This window comes from Nansenia antarctica, assembly GCF_963989245.1.
Source record: "Nansenia antarctica genome assembly, chromosome: 12".
Lineage (NCBI taxonomy): Eukaryota > Metazoa > Chordata > Actinopteri > Argentiniformes > Microstomatidae > Nansenia > Nansenia antarctica.
Window position 1 is genome coordinate 18,719,698 of NC_137682.1, and position 18,838 is coordinate 18,738,535.

Consider the following 18,838-nt stretch of genomic DNA (forward strand, 5'->3'; position numbering starts at 1 on the left):
TTAATGATTGATATTTGTAATTTAAAGTATGCTTTATATGTTAAATGGTACTTGTAATGTATGTTTTAAATGTGGACTCCAACTAGATATATAAGTGTTTTATATTATGGCAAATGTAAAATTGTATAATGTATGATATATTTTAATGTTTGATATTTGTAATTTAAGTATGTTTTATATGTTAAATGTTATTTGTAATGTATGTTTTAAATGTGGACCCCACTAAAAGTAGCTCATGCCTATGAGTAGGCCTATAGCTAATGGGGATCCTTCCAATAAATAAACAATAAACAAATAAACCTCCCCACATGCCTGTAGATGACCGCTTGTTGTGATGTGCGTTGTCTTGACTCTTTTCTGACCGGGTGACTATTTTGACGTGTGATGAGGCGTCACTCACTTCCAGCCCTTTGTCGCTCAGGATTTCACCAGGCTTGCTGAACTAGGAAGGCCTGGCCTCAACAAGGTTACAACTGTAAAGGTACAAACTGTAAGCAGGGTTCTCACACCTTTTGAAACATCAAATTCAAGCACCTTTCAAGGACTTTCAAGACTCAATTCCCTGAAATTCAAAGACCCAACACGACATAGTTTAAGACAGTCCTAGATGAGAATTGATATAATAGGAACTATCCGCTCACAGACAACAATTAAAAAGAGAGGCTTGAATGTGTGAACACTAGATGGTCTCTTGCCTTCTCTACCACAGCACAGCAAAACAATATATTGTGAAATATGTGTTAAGTTAAGCAATACAGACTTATTTACTAGTTGACGAGCTAAGTAAAACATTTTTGAATATATATATTATTTTTTTTAGAGAGAGAGAGAGAGAGAGAGAGAGAGAGAGAGAGAGAGGAACTCAAGCTCTTTCAATGACCCAGGTCTATTTTCAAAAACTTTTAAGACCTTGATTTTTTCAAATTCACAAACTTTCAAGGGTTTCAAGGACCCGTGGGAGCCCTGTGTAAGGTTACAACTGTAAAGTACAAACTGTAGGACAACAAAGCTTTTGTGAAACCTGCCCTAGGTTACCCTGGGAAGAGAGATTCAAACCAACTCTCAACCAATTGTGTGCTGAGCTAGAAAACCGTTGTGAAAACATAAAATCAGTGACTAGTCAACATAAACTACTTTTCACACACAGTCACGCAGGCTGAAATACAGTACATAGCACACAACATAACAAAAACGTCTGCACAAATTAGCACTGAGCCTGCGCATATCTTCTACATCCGTACAGCCTGCTACATCGGTTTTCCTGCTGGTGTTAATTCAGATTACTTAAGCATGACTAACAGCATTACTGGCTAGCAAAACCTGACACCCAAACATTATTCCAGATTTATTCATAACCTGCAGCCTGGCTTCGAATTACCAGTGGAGGGGGCCTAATGGTGATGGCAATAGCAAATGAATCTTTTAATGGAAAAGCGAAGAGCTGCTATTAAGAGATAAGATAGGTTGGCTCTGGGCAGAGGCCTAGCATATAATAGTGTCTTAGTGTCAGTGGCACTGCCACTGTAGAATGATGTCTATCTATGTCCTTTTCTATTTAAGCCTCTTTGCAGAGCAGGGCCAGTCTCTAAATTAGAGTCTGGGTACTCCTCTCTCTTCCCATTTTTATTTTATAACTCCCCCAGCATCTGTGAAATGTGCTGTATGTGCCTACTGTGTACACTGCTGCTAGCTAGCATGACTAGATAACAAGAGAGCTAGCCATAGCATGCTAGCCCAGTAATGAGGCTAACTACCACAGGTACACCTGTGATTTCATTCATTGTGGACATGACCTGTTTCACATAACCTAGAGGAATGTGGGTATGTATGTTTGAAAGAAAACGGAAAGAAAACGTTGGATGTAGTAGAGTAGAAAGAGAGGGCGAACAAGAAAGGAGGAAAAAAACAAAGCCTGTCATTGGTAATGAATAGGCTTGTCAGATCAGAGAAGAAAGGGAGGAGAGGGAGGAGAGGAAAACAATGAAACAATGTACAATGTCTCTTGACGTCACAGAGGGAGCTCGAAAGCGGAACGACCGGCTGAACCAATGTTGACTCTCTATGAAGAAGATCATTTAGGAAAAAAAAAAATATATATATATATATATATATATATATTTACTGTTTGGTAAATCAGAATTTCAGTTCATGTATCAGAATGTTCGCAGAGAATATATCTGTGCGTGTGTGTGTGTGTGTGTGTGTGTGTGTGTGCGTGCGTGCGCGTGACATTTACAATTCTTCTAGGATATGATGTGCTGTCAAGGGTCTAAAAGAGGCCTCATTAACCATACCTGGAGGTAGAAATCGGAGGCTCGTAGTAACGCATGGAGCGGAATGAGGAACGGTATTAAACACGTGTTCTATACCATTCCTCACTCCCTTCCATACATTACAACGGGCTTCAGTACAGAAACACGCACACTAGCTTGTCTTAACAGCAGACATTGCTGAGAGTGTACAAACAGAGACTTTCATATCTGTGCCAGGTAGAAACAGATTGAAAAGCCCCAAACAGAGACAGATGCTTCTTTTCTGAGAATTGTCATGAGAATGATGAGAATCAGCTTTGATTAAATCGGATATTTCCCAAAGCGAGCCCTGACATTTCTGGGTGGATTACTCTTCTAATCTCCATTGACGTGCCCTGCTTAGGGAGTATGGACCGAACCTGAGGAGGAGTACAGAACTCACCTGGCTGCCAGCCAGATGCTCAGGTACTGCACAGTCAGGAGAAGTAGACTAGTTCTTTTCTTTTCATATATTCCAATTAGGGGAGGGTTGGGGTAGGGAAAATACATAACTAAAAACAGAAATAGAAATGATGCAAGCAATGCTATTGGATAGAATTTCAATTCTCTCTGAACTGATCTGCCCCTAAAAAAATAAAACAAAATAAGGAAACACTCAGGTCCTGTAGGTTATTTGTGTTTCTAAGGTCTTACATGTTGTTCTTAGAGTCAGTGTGTACATCTCCCTACAGAATGCAAATAAAGTCAGCTCTCAAAAACAAGGGAAAAAAAGCAATAAAATGGGGGAAATATGACTTAATTTAAGCAAATGATCTGGCAACAGAACAAGAAAATGTCACGTTCTTAAAACAAGTAAAAGATATCTTAAAACTAGTGCAGTCAGACAAAAAAAAACAAGCATATTATTGCCTTGATTTAAGATATTTCATCTTACTTAGATTTACTTTTTGCAGTGTAGCCCACAAACATGAGCAATAAATGTCGCCTCTCCACTCCATCGACAGCAGCCCCAGAGAGTACCTTTGAGAGTGTCTATAGTGGTTTGAATATCAGATACAGAAGCTTGTGTGGCTAGCAGTCTATACAATGATTGCTGAAAATAGGACAAGATTGAAGGGTTCTTTACACTGCAGAGGAGAGGAGCATTCCAGACAGATCTGGGAACGTTGAAGTGTTTTTTGTTGTGTATCTCTGTGTGCGTGGGTGTCATCTGCGTGTCAGTGTGTAGGAGTGTGTGCGTGCATGTGGGTGTGTGCATGTGTATCTGCGTGTCAGTGTGTCTGTGTAGGTGGCAGTGTGTGTGTGTGGGGGGGTGTGTGCATGTGTATCTGTGTGTCAGTGTGTCTGTGTCAGTGTGTGTGTGTATGCGTGCATGTGTGCGTGTGTGTGTGTGTGTGTATATCTGTGTGTCAGTATGTCTGTGTATGTGGCAGTGTGTGCGTGCATGTGTGTGTGTGTGTGTGTAAAGCTAGCCTGAAATTGTACTGTACATGTTATGAGGAGAGATTATGGGTTGTTGAAAAGACTGACATAGAGTCGTGACCGTCCCTCTCCCATTGCACCCAACACACCCAACACACACACACACACACACACACACACACACACTGTCAACACTGGGCAGCGACGGTGAAGCAGCAGCACAGCTGACCGACTTCACAATGAAACACTAGAGGGGATTCGGGGTCAGAGCACAACCACTGAATCTGATGTGATGGGTGTCAGCGTAACCCCGCGTCTCCTGCTACCGTATTGTCAAACACGAGCGCTAACTGATGTCGTCACAAGGGAGCGTGTAGACCCCAGAGTGACAGGAAACACCCCTCTTGGATTTAACAATGATTTATGTGGGGTAGACGACCAGAGTCGTTATGAAACCGTGCCAATGCCGGGATAGAGAATACCGGAAGAGAGAAATGCTCCAAAAAGATTGAACACCGTAGAAAAAATAGAGCGTGGTAGAATGGGGTCAGGCCCCATTGGTCCATCCAAATTATTCATTTTTGGGTGGAAATAATATTATTAATTATTCGGATGAAATACCCACATTGGCCACCAGTCTAGATCATTGTTTTTGAATGGGAGTGTCTGTTCTACTCATTTGATTTCTGTTGGTGCAAGAGGCAAGAGCGGTCCTCCTCCTTCACACACTGCTGTAATCCAGGGAGCCATGGACTGGAGCGTGCTGACATCACGCCTGGGGGGTACAGTATCACACACACACACAGACACACACACACACACACACACACACACACACACACACACACACACATCCCTCCGCATGAAAACACAGAGCTGCTACTGCTGGTCTGTGCTGTTGCTACTGTGGTCCTAACAATGCCCATAGAGACACACAACAGAGAGGAGTGAATCAATGAACAACGGTCATTAAAATGATAGTTGGTACATGTCTGTGTTCAAAATGGCTGGTGTACACATTGACCTGTTTTTATAACCACAGTCATAAGGTTTGCTTGTGTATTTCCCCCCCCCAAAATGTGAATAGTCATCAACGGTGAGTGATTCTCTGTTTTGTCATTAGCCTTCGAAGCTGAGTAGCAGCGCAGGAGACACTGACATTGGGTTTCTCTGCGACGCGACACCAGAAATGTCATGATGCTCGAACCCAGGCGAGGTGAGGAAACCAACCGTGTTCAGCTGGCAGCGACTCTCTCTCTCTCTCTCTCTCTCTCTCTCTCTCTCTCTCTCTCTCTCTCTCTCTCTCTCGCTCTGTTAATGTGGAAAACCGGTGCATGGGCTGCTGACGAGATGACTGGAGCCGTCGTCATGGAAACCATCTGAGACACTTGAGCAGGCGGTTCAGCCTATCATCTGGTGTTAACTGTGTTAACGAACGAACCAATACAAATGAGAAGCGAAGCAATGCTCGAGTCTGTGTGATCTCACACACATGCTGTGTACACACACACGCAAGCACGCACGTACGCACGGACACACACACACACACACACACACACACACACACACACACACACACACACACACACACACACACACCCCATGTTGTGTTTGATATGACTACAGGGCTCAGCATCCGACAACTTTGTGAGTAAAGGTCACATTGCCTGGCAACTGCTTGAGTTCGTAGAGTAGTTTTAATTATGGGCTGTATATAACCCTCTCTCCTGCCCCTCACCCACTCTATACACACACACACACACACACACTCGCACATACACACACACGCACAAACGCACACACACACACACACACCAGCATCACAACCCCATACACAGTACTACAACTGCTCCCTCTATCTCATAGTACTGCACAAAGAAAGTGTGACACACACAGACACAAGCACACCCACACCCACACACACACACACACACACACACACACACACACACACATACACACACCCACACACACACCGACACCCACACACACCCACATACACACACACACCCACATACACACGCGCGCACACACGCACTCTGAGTCAGATTTTTTCTGAGTGGGGCAGTCCCACTCATATTTTACATTTTTTATTGACAGATATAGTAGAGATTTAGACAGGAAGGATGGGTGAGAGAGAGAGGAGGGATGACATGCAGGATATGTCCCTGTCCCTAATCTAACCGGGGACCCTGCGGTTACATGGTCAACGCTTAACCCGCTACGCCACCTAAGCGCCCCTCACACGCACACTTCTGACACTGCTCTTCCACATCTGTCCATGTGCCACAGATCTCATGTGTGTGTGTGTGTGTGTGTGTGTGTGTGTTAAATGACCAGGAGTGGCTGATCCCAGTAATGGTAGTAGCCAAGTTGATAATGGTATTAAGTGACAGACTGTGGCTAACACAATCATAGCAGTAGGGGATTAGAGGGCAACAGAGCGAAGAGATAAACCGCTTGTAAGATCTATCTAAAGCAGACACACACTTCTCTGAAACCTTACGTAAACACATATATAATGCCTCTTTTTTTGTTTTATTCGATACATACAACAACAACAACCCAAAAAATGTTGGGCCTTTAACTACGTGGGCAGGCATACATGAGTCCAACGGATGATTTAAGGACGACCGTCCTAGACCATAATACAGTCTGCCGAACATCTGGAGTGTAACATGTACTGTATGTGGTATAATGAGCACAACATGTAGCAGCCCTTCGTCGTCCAGAAACACTGGTAGCAGGAATCTCAGGCAACCAACAGTTACTTTGAGATTCCGAAGGAAGGTAAAAAAAAAAAGAACCTTTGTTTTCAGACAGGGGTAGTTTATGGATGGGCAAACAGTTTTTCGGGACAAGAATCTCGTCCCTACCCTTTAAAAAAAACAAAAGAAACGGTTGTTTAGGACCTGCAGGACACTGACTTTAGTCTCTCCTGCAGTGATTTGAGGTTCCATATTGAAGACCAGCTGTATGGCTCTACAATCAAACCCAGCCACTGGATTTCTGCATGACTGTGCAAAACAACAACAACAACAGGTGCAGGCCCGATCTGTTACGTCTCTTCTGTTCCAGTTTTCTCCCTGGAATTACGTCTGGAGTTCTCGGGAGAACAGGACACACACAAACACGCACGCACGCACGCACGCACGCACGGCCTGCTAGACAGAAGGATCATAGTAGTCTTGTTCCCAGACCCTTAAGCCCAAAACATTTATTTTTTACGCTCCCCCGGTATGACCTCGCATACTCGGCAACATGGACATTTCAGAAGACGAGTTTGTCAGGTCAACAATGTGCAGGTCAACTCTGTGCTCCGTGTTAGCCAAAGACCACCACCATCAGTGGCCAGACAATCCGATTTGACTAGTGTTATCCTTTGCTCTCGATCATGGAGGATCAAGCAAAGATGATACAGGATACTTGCTGCGATTGCTGGCAAAGGCAAAACACCAGGATAGTATGATTAGAAACAGAGACTTCAGAATAGTGTTCATCGGCTCATCCGTCAATTGGCTCATCCGTGAAGCCAATTGCAGAGCCCAGCAGTGTTTCACGAATGTCTAAGTAGAATCAAGGTGGATGAAGTATACACCATGTTCCAACGGTTAGTATAGTAAATGACAGTCAGAAAGGTATTGTAGCTAGTTATCTATGTTTGCAATTATATTGTTCCCTGGTTTTCTTTACCCAAGTAGGTTAACTTAATGCATTCGTCTTATCTCGACTTGATCATTCTTCAGTCCAGCAAAGGACATAGTTTAAAACAAATATGAAATGGGTTTATCTGGCCATGGCAGTGGTGCTATGTTTCTACATGACAATGCCAGACTTATTAATAACAGCTGTAGTTTTTTTAGGCAGAGAGTGAATTTGAGATTTTTCACAATGTTCTAGCTCTATTTACTCTGACACAGTAACATATATTCTGATTCTGATACTTCTACAGTCACCCCACAGGTGTTAGTTTTCATTTGATACCAAGATCATTATGAAGGCCCTTGTGATTGTGGAGATATTCTATATTCACTGTGGGCATGTCATTTCGAGCAGAAAACCTGAAAGATACGACCGATAAGAACAGGTTAAGAAGACCGTCCCTCTCAGTGATGGGTCCAGTTATCTCATCCAGCGCCCCTAGTAGAATCGTATCGGCCCCACATTACATGACATGACAAGACATTCTTTTTGTACTTTAGCTATTGGGATAGTTCACCCAGTTTTCTCCTTTGTGAAGCCATTATTAGCTAAAATGTCCTTTCTGAACTAGCGAGCTAGAAGGTCTTTTTTGTTTCGTTTTTCCCCTCCCTTGAGGAACGTTTCTTGGAGCACACCTGCCCCGGTGTCCTGCCTCCGTTTGGAACCCTGCCTGGCAGTCATGTGATTCACCCAAATGAAATGATGACAAATAACCTGACTCAGTACGACTCTCCCATAGAACTCTACGGCCACTCTCACTAAAAGCCAACTTTCGAGTGGTAGATATTCCAGGCTTATCTGCGGTGTGTGTAATAGCCTGGAGACAAGGTTTAGGATCAGAGAAACACAGGATCTGTTTAATAATGGAGAGAAACACGGCCCTGTGTTGGAGTGTGTGATCTTGTAAGGGAAATGTGGGGAGAGAGAGAGAGATGGAATAAACCACTGCTACAATACAGGGGGGTGTTCCATTTTTAATCAGGCCGAGCCATACATGTGTTTAAGTCTTTAGCACAAAGCTAGAACCCCCTCTTTAGCTGACTCATCTTATCTCCTCACTGCTGGGGAGAGAAGGAATATGTGCCATTCTCCAGAAGATTACAAGCCACAGTCATGCAGTGTAATGGCATGCTAGTGAAATCCTATCTATCCCCCTGCCAGTGACACAGGCCAGAGCTCAGCACCAATTTACACACACCAATCTCAGACAGGCCACTTTTCTCCAAGAGTGGGTAGGGCAAAAGTAGCGCTTTAATGTCTCTCTCTCTCTCTTCCTCTCTCTCTCTTCCTCTCTCTCTCTTCCTCTCTCTCTCTCTCTCTCTCTCTCTCTCTTCCTCCCTCTCTCTTCCTCTCTCTCTCTCTCCCCCCCCTCTCTCTCTCTCCCTCTCTCTCTCTTCCTCTCTCTCTCTCCCCCCCTCTCTCTCTCTCTCTTCCTCTCTCTCTCTTCCTCTCTCTCTCTCTCTTCCTCTCTCTCTCTCTCCCCCTCTCTCTCTCTCTCTCTCTCCCTCTCTCTCTCTCTCTGTCTCTCTCTCTCTTCCTCTCTCTCTCTCTCTCTCTCTCTTCCTCTCTCTCTCTCTCTCCCCCTCTCTCTCTCTCTCTCTCTCTCTCTTCCTCTCTCCCCCCCTCTCTCTCTCTCTCTCTCTCTCTCTCTCTCTCTTCCTCTCTCTCTCTCTCTCTTCCTCTCTCTCTCTCTCTCTCTCTCTCTCTCTCTCTCTCTCTCCCTCTCTCTCTCTCTGTCCATGTGAATCCCATTCTCATCCGAGCCAAAGAACCTCATGTTACAATCTTCATAAATCATCTGTGCTCACATAACACATGTTATAGTGACATGATGAAGCAGCAGGGAAGCTGTTCATCATCATCACCAGCACTTCATTCAGAACATCATTTGATACGTCTGAGTGTTCCCCCATGGGATTGAAATATCTCATGATACACAGATCTGACATTTAAAGTAACACTAATGTCCCCCTGTACTGTAGATCGGAACACAGTAAGGGGTGATGTAGTGTAGAGACACACAGTCTGGTATAGCATCAGCTAAATTAAAAATAGCTCTTCGGCCTCTGATATGGGGTATTACTCGAACCATTAATGTGTGTGTGTGCATGCGTGTGTATGTGAATATGTGTGTGTGCACATGTGTGTGAGTGTGTGTGCACATGTGTGTGAGTGTGTGTGTGTGTATGTTTGTGTGTGAGTGTGCGTGTGTGTGTGTGTGTGTGTGTTTGCGTGTGTGTGTGTGTTGCTTAACTACTCACTCTAAACCTGTCAGCAGTAACTCTTGTGTTACCTCACCCCATCACATCGCCATAAACATCAGAGAGGGAGAGAGTCAGCGGAGAGCGGGGAATGAATACGCCGCTGATATCGCCGCAAAGTCAGTCAGGAGCCGGCTTAGCTCCGACCCCTCGTGACCTCGTGCAGACTTCAACCCAATACTCTGTAGCTCCAGTGTGTGTTAAAGGGTAAAGATTCATTACCCCGATTGCTACAGTAAGGTATAAGTGACATCTATGATACATTTGACATCGGACTAAAGACCATTATCATCTACTGTACTGTGCTCAGTCTCTCAAGTGTGCCACTGCCAATGTGATGATGTAATATCCTCTTCATCAATGACCTACACAACCTTTTCCCAGAACAGAGCAGGTGGCGTGTGTGTGTGTGTGTGTGTGTCGTGTATGAGGTCAGTCGTGCAGCAGGTGATACACAGTCACTGTCAGTACTCTAGCCAAATAATAGCAGGACACTAACGGCTACTGTATCTACTACACACAGACACACACACACACAACCGCCCCCCCCCCCCTCTCTCTTCCTCTCTCACAAACACACACACACACATACACACACACACAGACACACACACACACACACACACACACAGACACACACACACACACAGACTCACACACACACACACACACACACACACACACACACACACACACACTCAGGAGAGATGATAGCGGGCCAGCGATGGTAGGCTACTGTATCAGTGTTGGGCTGGGTATATATTCCTGGCTGGTGCTGATAAGCCGTCTCCTGCCTTGCCTTATTTAGTCAGCGGGCACTGCTGACACACCACCAGAGAAGCAGACACCGAATGCATGTGTATGTGCATCTGTGTGTGTGTGTGTGTGTGTGTGTGTGTGTCTGTGTGTGTCTGTAGAGGGAGAGAAATATTTGTGTATGTAAGGAGAAGAGGGGAGTATGTGTACGTAAGTGAGGGGTGGGGTCAGAGTGAGTGCGTGCAGACACAAGGGTGTGAGTGTGTTTAGTGTTTAGTGTGTGTGTGTGTGTGTGTGTGTGTGCGCGTGCAGTGTGTGTGTGTGTGGAGTGTCTGTGTGTGTGTGTGTGTGTGTACAGCTCCCAGACACAAGGGTGTGAGTGTGTTTAGTGTGTGTGTGTGTGTATGTGTACAGCTCTTGGTCCAACCTCAAAGTGCACCCCAAGTAGGCCTACTACCAGTGTCCCGACTGAGTGGCGACTAGACAAGGATAGCATGCTAGCATGATAGCATGCTAACACAAGCTAACAGATAAAGGACACAGATACAACAGGTTAGCACCAACTAACACAGAGAAGCATAACACAACAAACGGTATCCCAAGGCTAGCTAACAATACGTACACAGGGACATGCTAACACTAGCATAACACTAAATGTATTTAACCCGTATGTAACCTGACCGACACCGCTTTTGCAGGCGTGCCCTGTTTACAATACAAACGTGATTACAAAACAACACCTTTAAACACAACCTGACAAAAATACAACATACACACATCCATTTATCAACAGAAGAGCGTGTCTCTGTAAGCTGGCCCCTTACCAAGCACCGATAAAACAAGTGTATGGGACCAACTGCTCCGAATATTTATGCACAGGCTTACAGTAACGCAACCTGATACGGACACTGCAAACATTCCCTAATTCTCACATCATTTTACAAACAGAGAGAGACACAGAGAGACAGAGAGAGAGAGAGAGAGAGAGAGAGAGAGAGAGAGAGAGAGAGAAAGAGAGAAAAGAGAGGAGTGGGGGGGGGGGGGGCTAAATACTTTAACTCATATCTACCTACCATGACCTGTTTCTGTTTGCGAAGGTGACATCAGCATTATTCTATTCATCACCTCCCTTCAGGGTGATCAACAACGTGTTGGTTAACCTTCAACTAAATCCCGCACCACTGCAAATAGTGGGTGCATATCACTATGCACACTAGGTATCTATGGGTGGGATAGTAATAGCAGCAATGCTAATTGCTGATGCCTTTAAATGACTACGACTTAAATATACTATAGTAGTGTAGTATGCTGTAGTATTTAGTCTGTATCTGTATCTCTCGTTGATGAAGTTGGTGTGTGTGTGTGTGTGTGTGTGTGTGTGTGTGTGTGTGTGTGTGTACTGTAGCTTTAATGGTGTGGCCATAGTGCTCCGGGGTGTAACCTTATGAGGACGGCTACTTTTCAATGAGAGGAATGCCAGCCAGCATTACTCACTTATCTCAGCTCACAGGCCAGACACACACACACACACACACACACACACACACACACACACACACAGACACAGACACAGACACAGACACAGAGACAGACACAGACACAGACACAGACACAGACACAGACACAGACACAGACACACACACACACACACACACACACACACACACACACATACACACACACAGACACAGACGCAGACACAGACACACACACCAACCACATCTCCCATTCATACCCAGACAGTTACATACACTGTTGGCAGCATTGATCTTTACAAGGAGTGACACACACACACACACACACACCCGCACGTGCACGTGCACCTGCACGCGCACAGACACACACACACACACACACACACACACACACACACACACTGACGATAGAGCGGCCTGGCACCGGAGAGGACTCACACTAGCTCTCAATCGATTAACTGATCAACACCATGAGGTCATCAGCTGTGCCCCAGGGGCTGATGGGAAGGTTAATCCCTGACTGTCTTTCCACAAAGAAGAAGGAGGAGGACCGTCACTCCTCTTGTCTTGTTTGCCATCCCGCCATTTCTGTCCATCCAGTCCACTCTAGTCCTTCGCCTGCCCTCCTGCCCAGCAAATTCACTTCACTTTTCATTTGACAGAATTGATGCTTACTCCCCTCCTTGCTCCCCCCCTTCCCCCCCCCCCCCCTCTCTCTCTTCCTCTCAGAGTGATGGCTTCCTCTGCACATTTTTTTCCCTCTGGATTCACTGGGTCCATTCCAGGTCAATGGAAGATCACATGACTTGTGTATGTGATCGATCGATACCACCACCACCATCTCTGCCGTGCACTGCATAACATAATGAAGCTTACACAACCCTTCATGTGCAGCACAACCGGTGGTGTGGCTGCCTGTTTATAAAACTGTGTCACCTGGCTGCTTAATACACAAACACATACTGTATTTCATGTGGGTAAGATAGCAGATCATCAAAGACAAACCACATGAGCGAGGTATACCGGATACAGAGAGAATATAGAAGTGAATGAAGACCTAATGGCATTAAAAAGGGTTAGTTCTTTCGTTAGCGCTTTGTCACATCACCATGGACACCATGACGCACAAGGAGATAACACTCACTCTCTTTCACCCATTTCCTCTCTTTCTTTCTTTCTGAAAACCTTTATGCCATTATCTCTCACTCTTTCTCTCTTCACTATGCTCTTTCTTTCACAAACACATTCACACACACACACACACACACACACACACACACACACACACACCTTTGACCGTCGCTCTGCTATGGCATAGTACTGCAGCGCTGAATGCTAAAAACCAAAAACATCACCAGACAATCTCTGATTTGGGGTTGTGACCAGTGCATTGCAACTTCCGGGTAATCCTGTTCATTGTCTGTCTGATAGTGTTCCGCTCTGCAGGCCACCTTAAACCCACTATATATGTGCAAGTGTGTGTGCATGCGCGTGTGTACGTGTGTGCACGTGTGTGTGTGAGTATGTGAGGAAGGGAGAAAAAGAGAGAATCCAGTGAGTGTGTGCACTACGGTATCTGTAGCCTGTATTTATGGGGAAGACCACTGAAAGAGTGATAGTGAACATGTTCAGATACACCACATAGTGGCGGCTGTGGCGCAGGAGGTAGTCGCCGTCTAATGATCACAAGGTTGGCAGATCAGCGGTTCGAGCCCCGTCTGGCCACATGTCGAAGTGTCCTTGGGCAAGACACTGAACCCAAAACTTGCTCCCAGTGAGCGGGCCAGCGCCTTGCATGGTTGCTTGCCGCCATTGGTGTGTGAATGTGTGCTCGAATGGGTGAATGAGAGGCCATTGTAAAGCGCTTTGGAGCAACTTTGGAGCAGCAAAAAAGGCGCTATATAAGTGCAGTCCATTTACCATTACCATTTACATCAATGTTCCAGATGATTCCATTCAAGACATAACCCCCCCAAAAAAACACCTATCGCTGACCCCACTGCCTCTCCTGTGCGTTCTGAGGTGAAAGCGTTGTGGGGGGGGGAACGGGAGGTTGGGGGGGGACTTTGTATGAAAAGGTCACGTCAACCCCACCTGTCGAAGGGTAGATGCCACCCCAGGGCAGTGCTTGACAGGGTATTCGTTATAGGGCAGCAAACAAGATGCACTTGGCATGGGCAGCAGGTATGGCTGTATTACACACAGTGACCTGACTCCCTGGGCATCTAAGATATGGGCAGAGAATAGAAGCGGAACCTTTTTTGCGAGCCTCGACTACGTATACAACCTCAGAACAAGTGTTCTCCCGAACGGTCACACAGAAGCTGCCCCCTTCGGGCAGATGAATCAAACGTGAGGAGGAGAGTCCAGTTATAGGGTGACCGTGCCTTCAATCAGACTGTTTAAACAAGACGTTGTTCACCGAAATAGTGTGAAGACTTAAAGAGGTAATCATACCACAGTCAGGGAATGTGGTTTTGGCAGTGGCCTAGTTATTTACAGTATCAGAAGGCTGCACACTTGGTGGGGGATGTGGACTGGTTGCAGGTGGCCAAAAGACATGCACGCACACACACAGACACACACACACAGACACACACACACACACACACAGACACACACACACACACACACACACACACACACACACACACACCACCTACCTGGAGGCTGCTATTTCCACTTTACTCCTAGCGATGGCTGCGGCCCTCTGCGCCCCCTCTACCGCCCGGTCCATCTTCTCTTTGGTTTTGGGGTTCTTAAGAGGAATCAACTGCTTCCGTATTCCGCGGACCAACACATTATTTTTGTACTTCCCTTCTTCCTTGGTGCCCTCTGGGAAAACCGTGCACCCGTAGCCGTGCCTCTTGTTGTTCACCCACTCCCCTTCGTACTTCATCCCGTTGGAGCGCTCGCTGACCCCGAAGCCGTTGCGTTTGTCGTTCTTCCACTCGCCCATGTAGGTCTCGGTGGTGGTGGCGTCCACGTGGTCCTCCAGCAGCAGGTCCTCGTCGGGCAGCTCGCCGTCGCCCAGGGAGATGGTGGAGTTGGCGTCGCTGGAGCTGATGCGGCTCATGGCCGCGTCGCTGCGCGCCGAGCTGCGCTTGCTGGAGATGGACGTCCGCGAGTCGGACTTGCGCAGCTGCCGGAGGCTCCCGAAGAGGGACCCGCGGCGGAACAGGCCCTTCTTCTTGCCGCCCGCCGCCGCCTCGCTGTCCGAGTGGAAGTTGAGGACGAAGCCGCCGCGGCCCCCGGCGGGCGTGTCGGCGGAGGAGGACAGCAGCTCCTGGAGGACGGTGCCGTTGCTCTGCTCCGAGCGGAGGGAGGCCAGGGAGGTGCGGAGGGGGGAGTGGATCACCGTGGCCATGCCGTAAGGCACGCTCTGGCGCACGCCGTAGCCGTGGCGCATCCCGCCCATCCACTGGCCCTGGTACGTACCTGTAGGGACAACACACAGAAGACAGGTGGGTGGGTGGGGTGTGCAGGTGGGCCCGCATGGGAAATCAGTCTTAGTCTTACAATCAATGAATAGCACTTAGGCTAGTATCTGTATAGGATGCCCAAAGAAGAGAGATCTAATAGACCCCTACTTCAAGACCCCGACCATGGACAGGAAGGCAGTAGAGGGCTAATACAGGCAGCAGAGGGCTAATAAAAGCCTTGTTCATATGGTTCAGTGCTTCATTGAGGACATTGATTAGCTGCTGAGAAAACCCACCTGGGGCCCCAGGACTAAATAAAAAGCCAATTTAAACATAGTGGTGGCAATGCTACAGACACAGCGTTCCGTGTCAGGTCTCCATGACCTGATTTGACCACTATCCTTGTATAATAATAATATAATAATAATGATGATTATTATTATTATATAATAGGCTGAAACATTTCCGTTGAACATTCAAATCTATTAGGACGTTCCAAATCTCTCACAATAAGCCTCTTAACCAGTGTTGTCATTTGAAACAACCTCTGCTTCAGGGAATAGGGTCAATAAACAGTATTAGAACCTCAGGTTGGTGGTGGTGTAATGATATTGGATGGGTGTGTGATTACTGTACACACACCCGTGACTCTACCTAAGTGGCCCCACACAATCCCATGAATCTCAAACAACTAGGCTATTCGGCCCAGAGATTCCTTGTGTGGATCTCCAATCAGTACCATAAGACATTACTACCCCACTTCTTGATGGGATACAAGCAGTACTCAAGTTGTAAAAAAAGAAAATCTGTGGATTTTATCATATGGGGACAATTTTAGCATCCCCACAGCGTCAGTGACTTCAGTGTCAGTGACTTGGTAAAAATGTCATTGCATGTGTGCGTGCCCCCCCCATGTTGAAATATCATTAACACCACGTTCATTGATAAAATGACATAAGGGATGGAAAGGGGGGATGGCAGTTTTAGAAAGGGGATGATTTGGACCGTTTTTATTCCCCCCCCTCAACTCGAGTGCTGGATACAAAGCATCGTCTCAGAAAACTCCCCCTGTGCTTCCAGTACCAAACAGCCCAGTGTGAGTGTGTTGTGTTGCTATGATAGATGCACAAGCCCAGGTCCTCCAACCCTCCCTGCTGTAAGCTAATGGAATGTTGTCACCTCATCTCCCCAACAGCGGGACTGTGAGCATAACTAACTCAATCACGTTAGATTTGATTAAGGTGGGGAACGCTAAGATCACTGGAGATGAAATGTGAGGGGCCTATTTCAGGCAACTCTCGCTGTCTCTCTCTTCTCTGACAGAACACTCACTCAACAGCCCGTTTGTCTTCCACGACAGGTGATTGGGTTAGCAATGACCGTATTAATGGGTTATTCCACCAGTCTGGTCCTGCTGGATATCAAAACGTAATCAGCATGCACTATAAGTACCTTATGTATAGGTTGTAGGCTAGGGTAAGTCAGTTTACAGTCAAAGGGTCAAACTACTATGCGTGATGGTTGGTGGTTTAATGGTATGCACCTGCATTGACCTCAATGCACTATTAATCCTATTGAATGGTAAGCCATGACGATAACATTTGGTAAACACAATACTATGTGTAGGCTATGCGTCATTGACCTGGTGTGTGTGAGGGACAGAGTTATCTCTCTAACCCGACCACACCTCTGCTCTGACAGAGGCAATCTGTGAACACTCCACACAGATCAGAGATCCTACACAGATGTGTCAACTTGATCTACTGTCACTTTCAGCGCCACTGCATGTGTCAACTGGTCTGATTGCGCGTTAGATTAAAATCAATAGATGATTGTGTAAACACGATAACAACAGGCCTAGTATGTTATAGAATATTTAGTACTGGGGAGTAGGATGATGCACTTAATTATGACATGTGATCGTTGTAGCCTATAAGCTTATATGGTTTAAATCCGAAAACTCAACCTGACTTAGATGATACGCCGGTTATTATCAAACAACTCGGCTATTTTATTTATAATAAGATTGAAAGCGTCTGTGCGCGCACTTTGTGAACACACTGTCACATGAGTAGCGACAAATCGATCGTTGAAAATGAGAGTTTGTGGTCACGGAACCAAACGGATAGGTTCACGTTAAAACTAATCTAGTGTGTAAACACTGATATTGAACATATACACATACACACTACATTGTTAGGGCCGATCTAATTAATTTGTCTAATTTCAATAAATCGTAGTTTGATCTGTCAATAATATCGATAGGCCTATGACACACCTACGGCGTGCGCAATAGGTTTTTAACTAAAACAAAACCACTCTCTCCACTAAGGAAGATTCAACCTAGTAAACACGATCTCCATGGTCGCTCGGTTCTAATTCTGCAGAAGCATCTTCGCACGCAAAAACAGGACAGATCAAGACATCCACTGGGTCACGGTTTAAAGGCGCACACACACGCACACACACACACACACACACACTCACACACACACACACACACACACACACACACACACACACACACACACACACACACACACACACACACACGCGCGCAATTAAAAGCCCATGCCAATGTTGCGCACTCTCTTACCACCATCGCCGTAGGTTTCGATCCCGTATCCGTCCTGTAGCCCGTTACTCCACGTCCCGTCGTATCTGGCAGGTGTGTTGTGGCTCTGACGGACCCCGTAGCGACCCTTAAAGCCGTGGCTCCACTCCCCGCGGTACGTCCACTTCCCCTTGGTCTCCACACCCAGGCCATGCCGCTTCCCCTGCGCCCAGTAGCCCTGGTAGGTGTTCCCGCTGGGCCAGGTGTAGATCCCCACGATCTCGAAGCCGTGGGACCAGGAGCCGGCGTACTCGCCCTGGCCCTTGGGTCCGGTGCAGATGCCGTGGCCGTGGGCTTTGCCGTCCTCCCACCCCCCGCAGTAAGTGCCTCCATCGTCGAAGTCGAACCTGCCGCCCGTCATTCAGATCAGAATAAGCCTAGAAATAATAATAATAATAATAATAATAATTCATTGAATTTATAGAGCGCTTTTCCGAGGCTCAAAGACGCTGAAATAAAGAAATAGGCTATAGCAAGAATGCGGCGTAGACTCAATCCCCGCGGGATCCAGGTCAGGACCGAAGATGTGGAGGAAGGATGAGCCAACAAGAGGATGACTGTCTCTGTTTATAAACACAAGTAAAATAAACAAAAAACAGTGATGATGGTTGACGAGCAAGTGTATGGTTCCAGATATTGATATGTAAGAAATGCAAAAATGCATGCGTAATGGTTAGTGCATGTGAGGGTATGAATGGGGGAGAGTCATTTACCGGAGGCGCACGCTGTATCCGCCGCTGTGTGTTTTCTGTCTCCCCCCTCCTCTCACCCACTGATCACAGAGGGAGAGAGAGACGCATCGAGTCGGCGCCGATAGAAAGACACACAGCCAATTGCTACGTCATGCCCATAGAACCCTCCCACTCTCTCTCTGTCTCTCTCCCACTCTCTCTCTCTCTCTCTCTCTCTCTCTCTCTCTCTCTCTCTCTCTCTC

The 18,838-nt window shown here is 46.4% G+C and overlaps 1 protein-coding gene across 1 annotated transcript in view; it reads right to left on the reverse strand.

The window, feature by feature from the left end:
- Positions 1–18,265, reverse strand: part of jph1a (junctophilin 1a) — a gene marked incomplete at its 5' end in the record, with an annotated part of 36,560 nt that extends 18,295 nt beyond the window's left edge. Inside the window, 2 exons of the mRNA XM_080543434.1 lie at positions 14,532–15,306; positions 17,887–18,265. Coding sequence (XP_080399560.1) covers positions 14,532–15,306; positions 17,887–18,265 — 1,154 coding nt within the window. The remainder of the gene's footprint in view (positions 1–14,531; positions 15,307–17,886) is intronic.
- Positions 18,266–18,838: the final 573 nt, after the last annotated feature.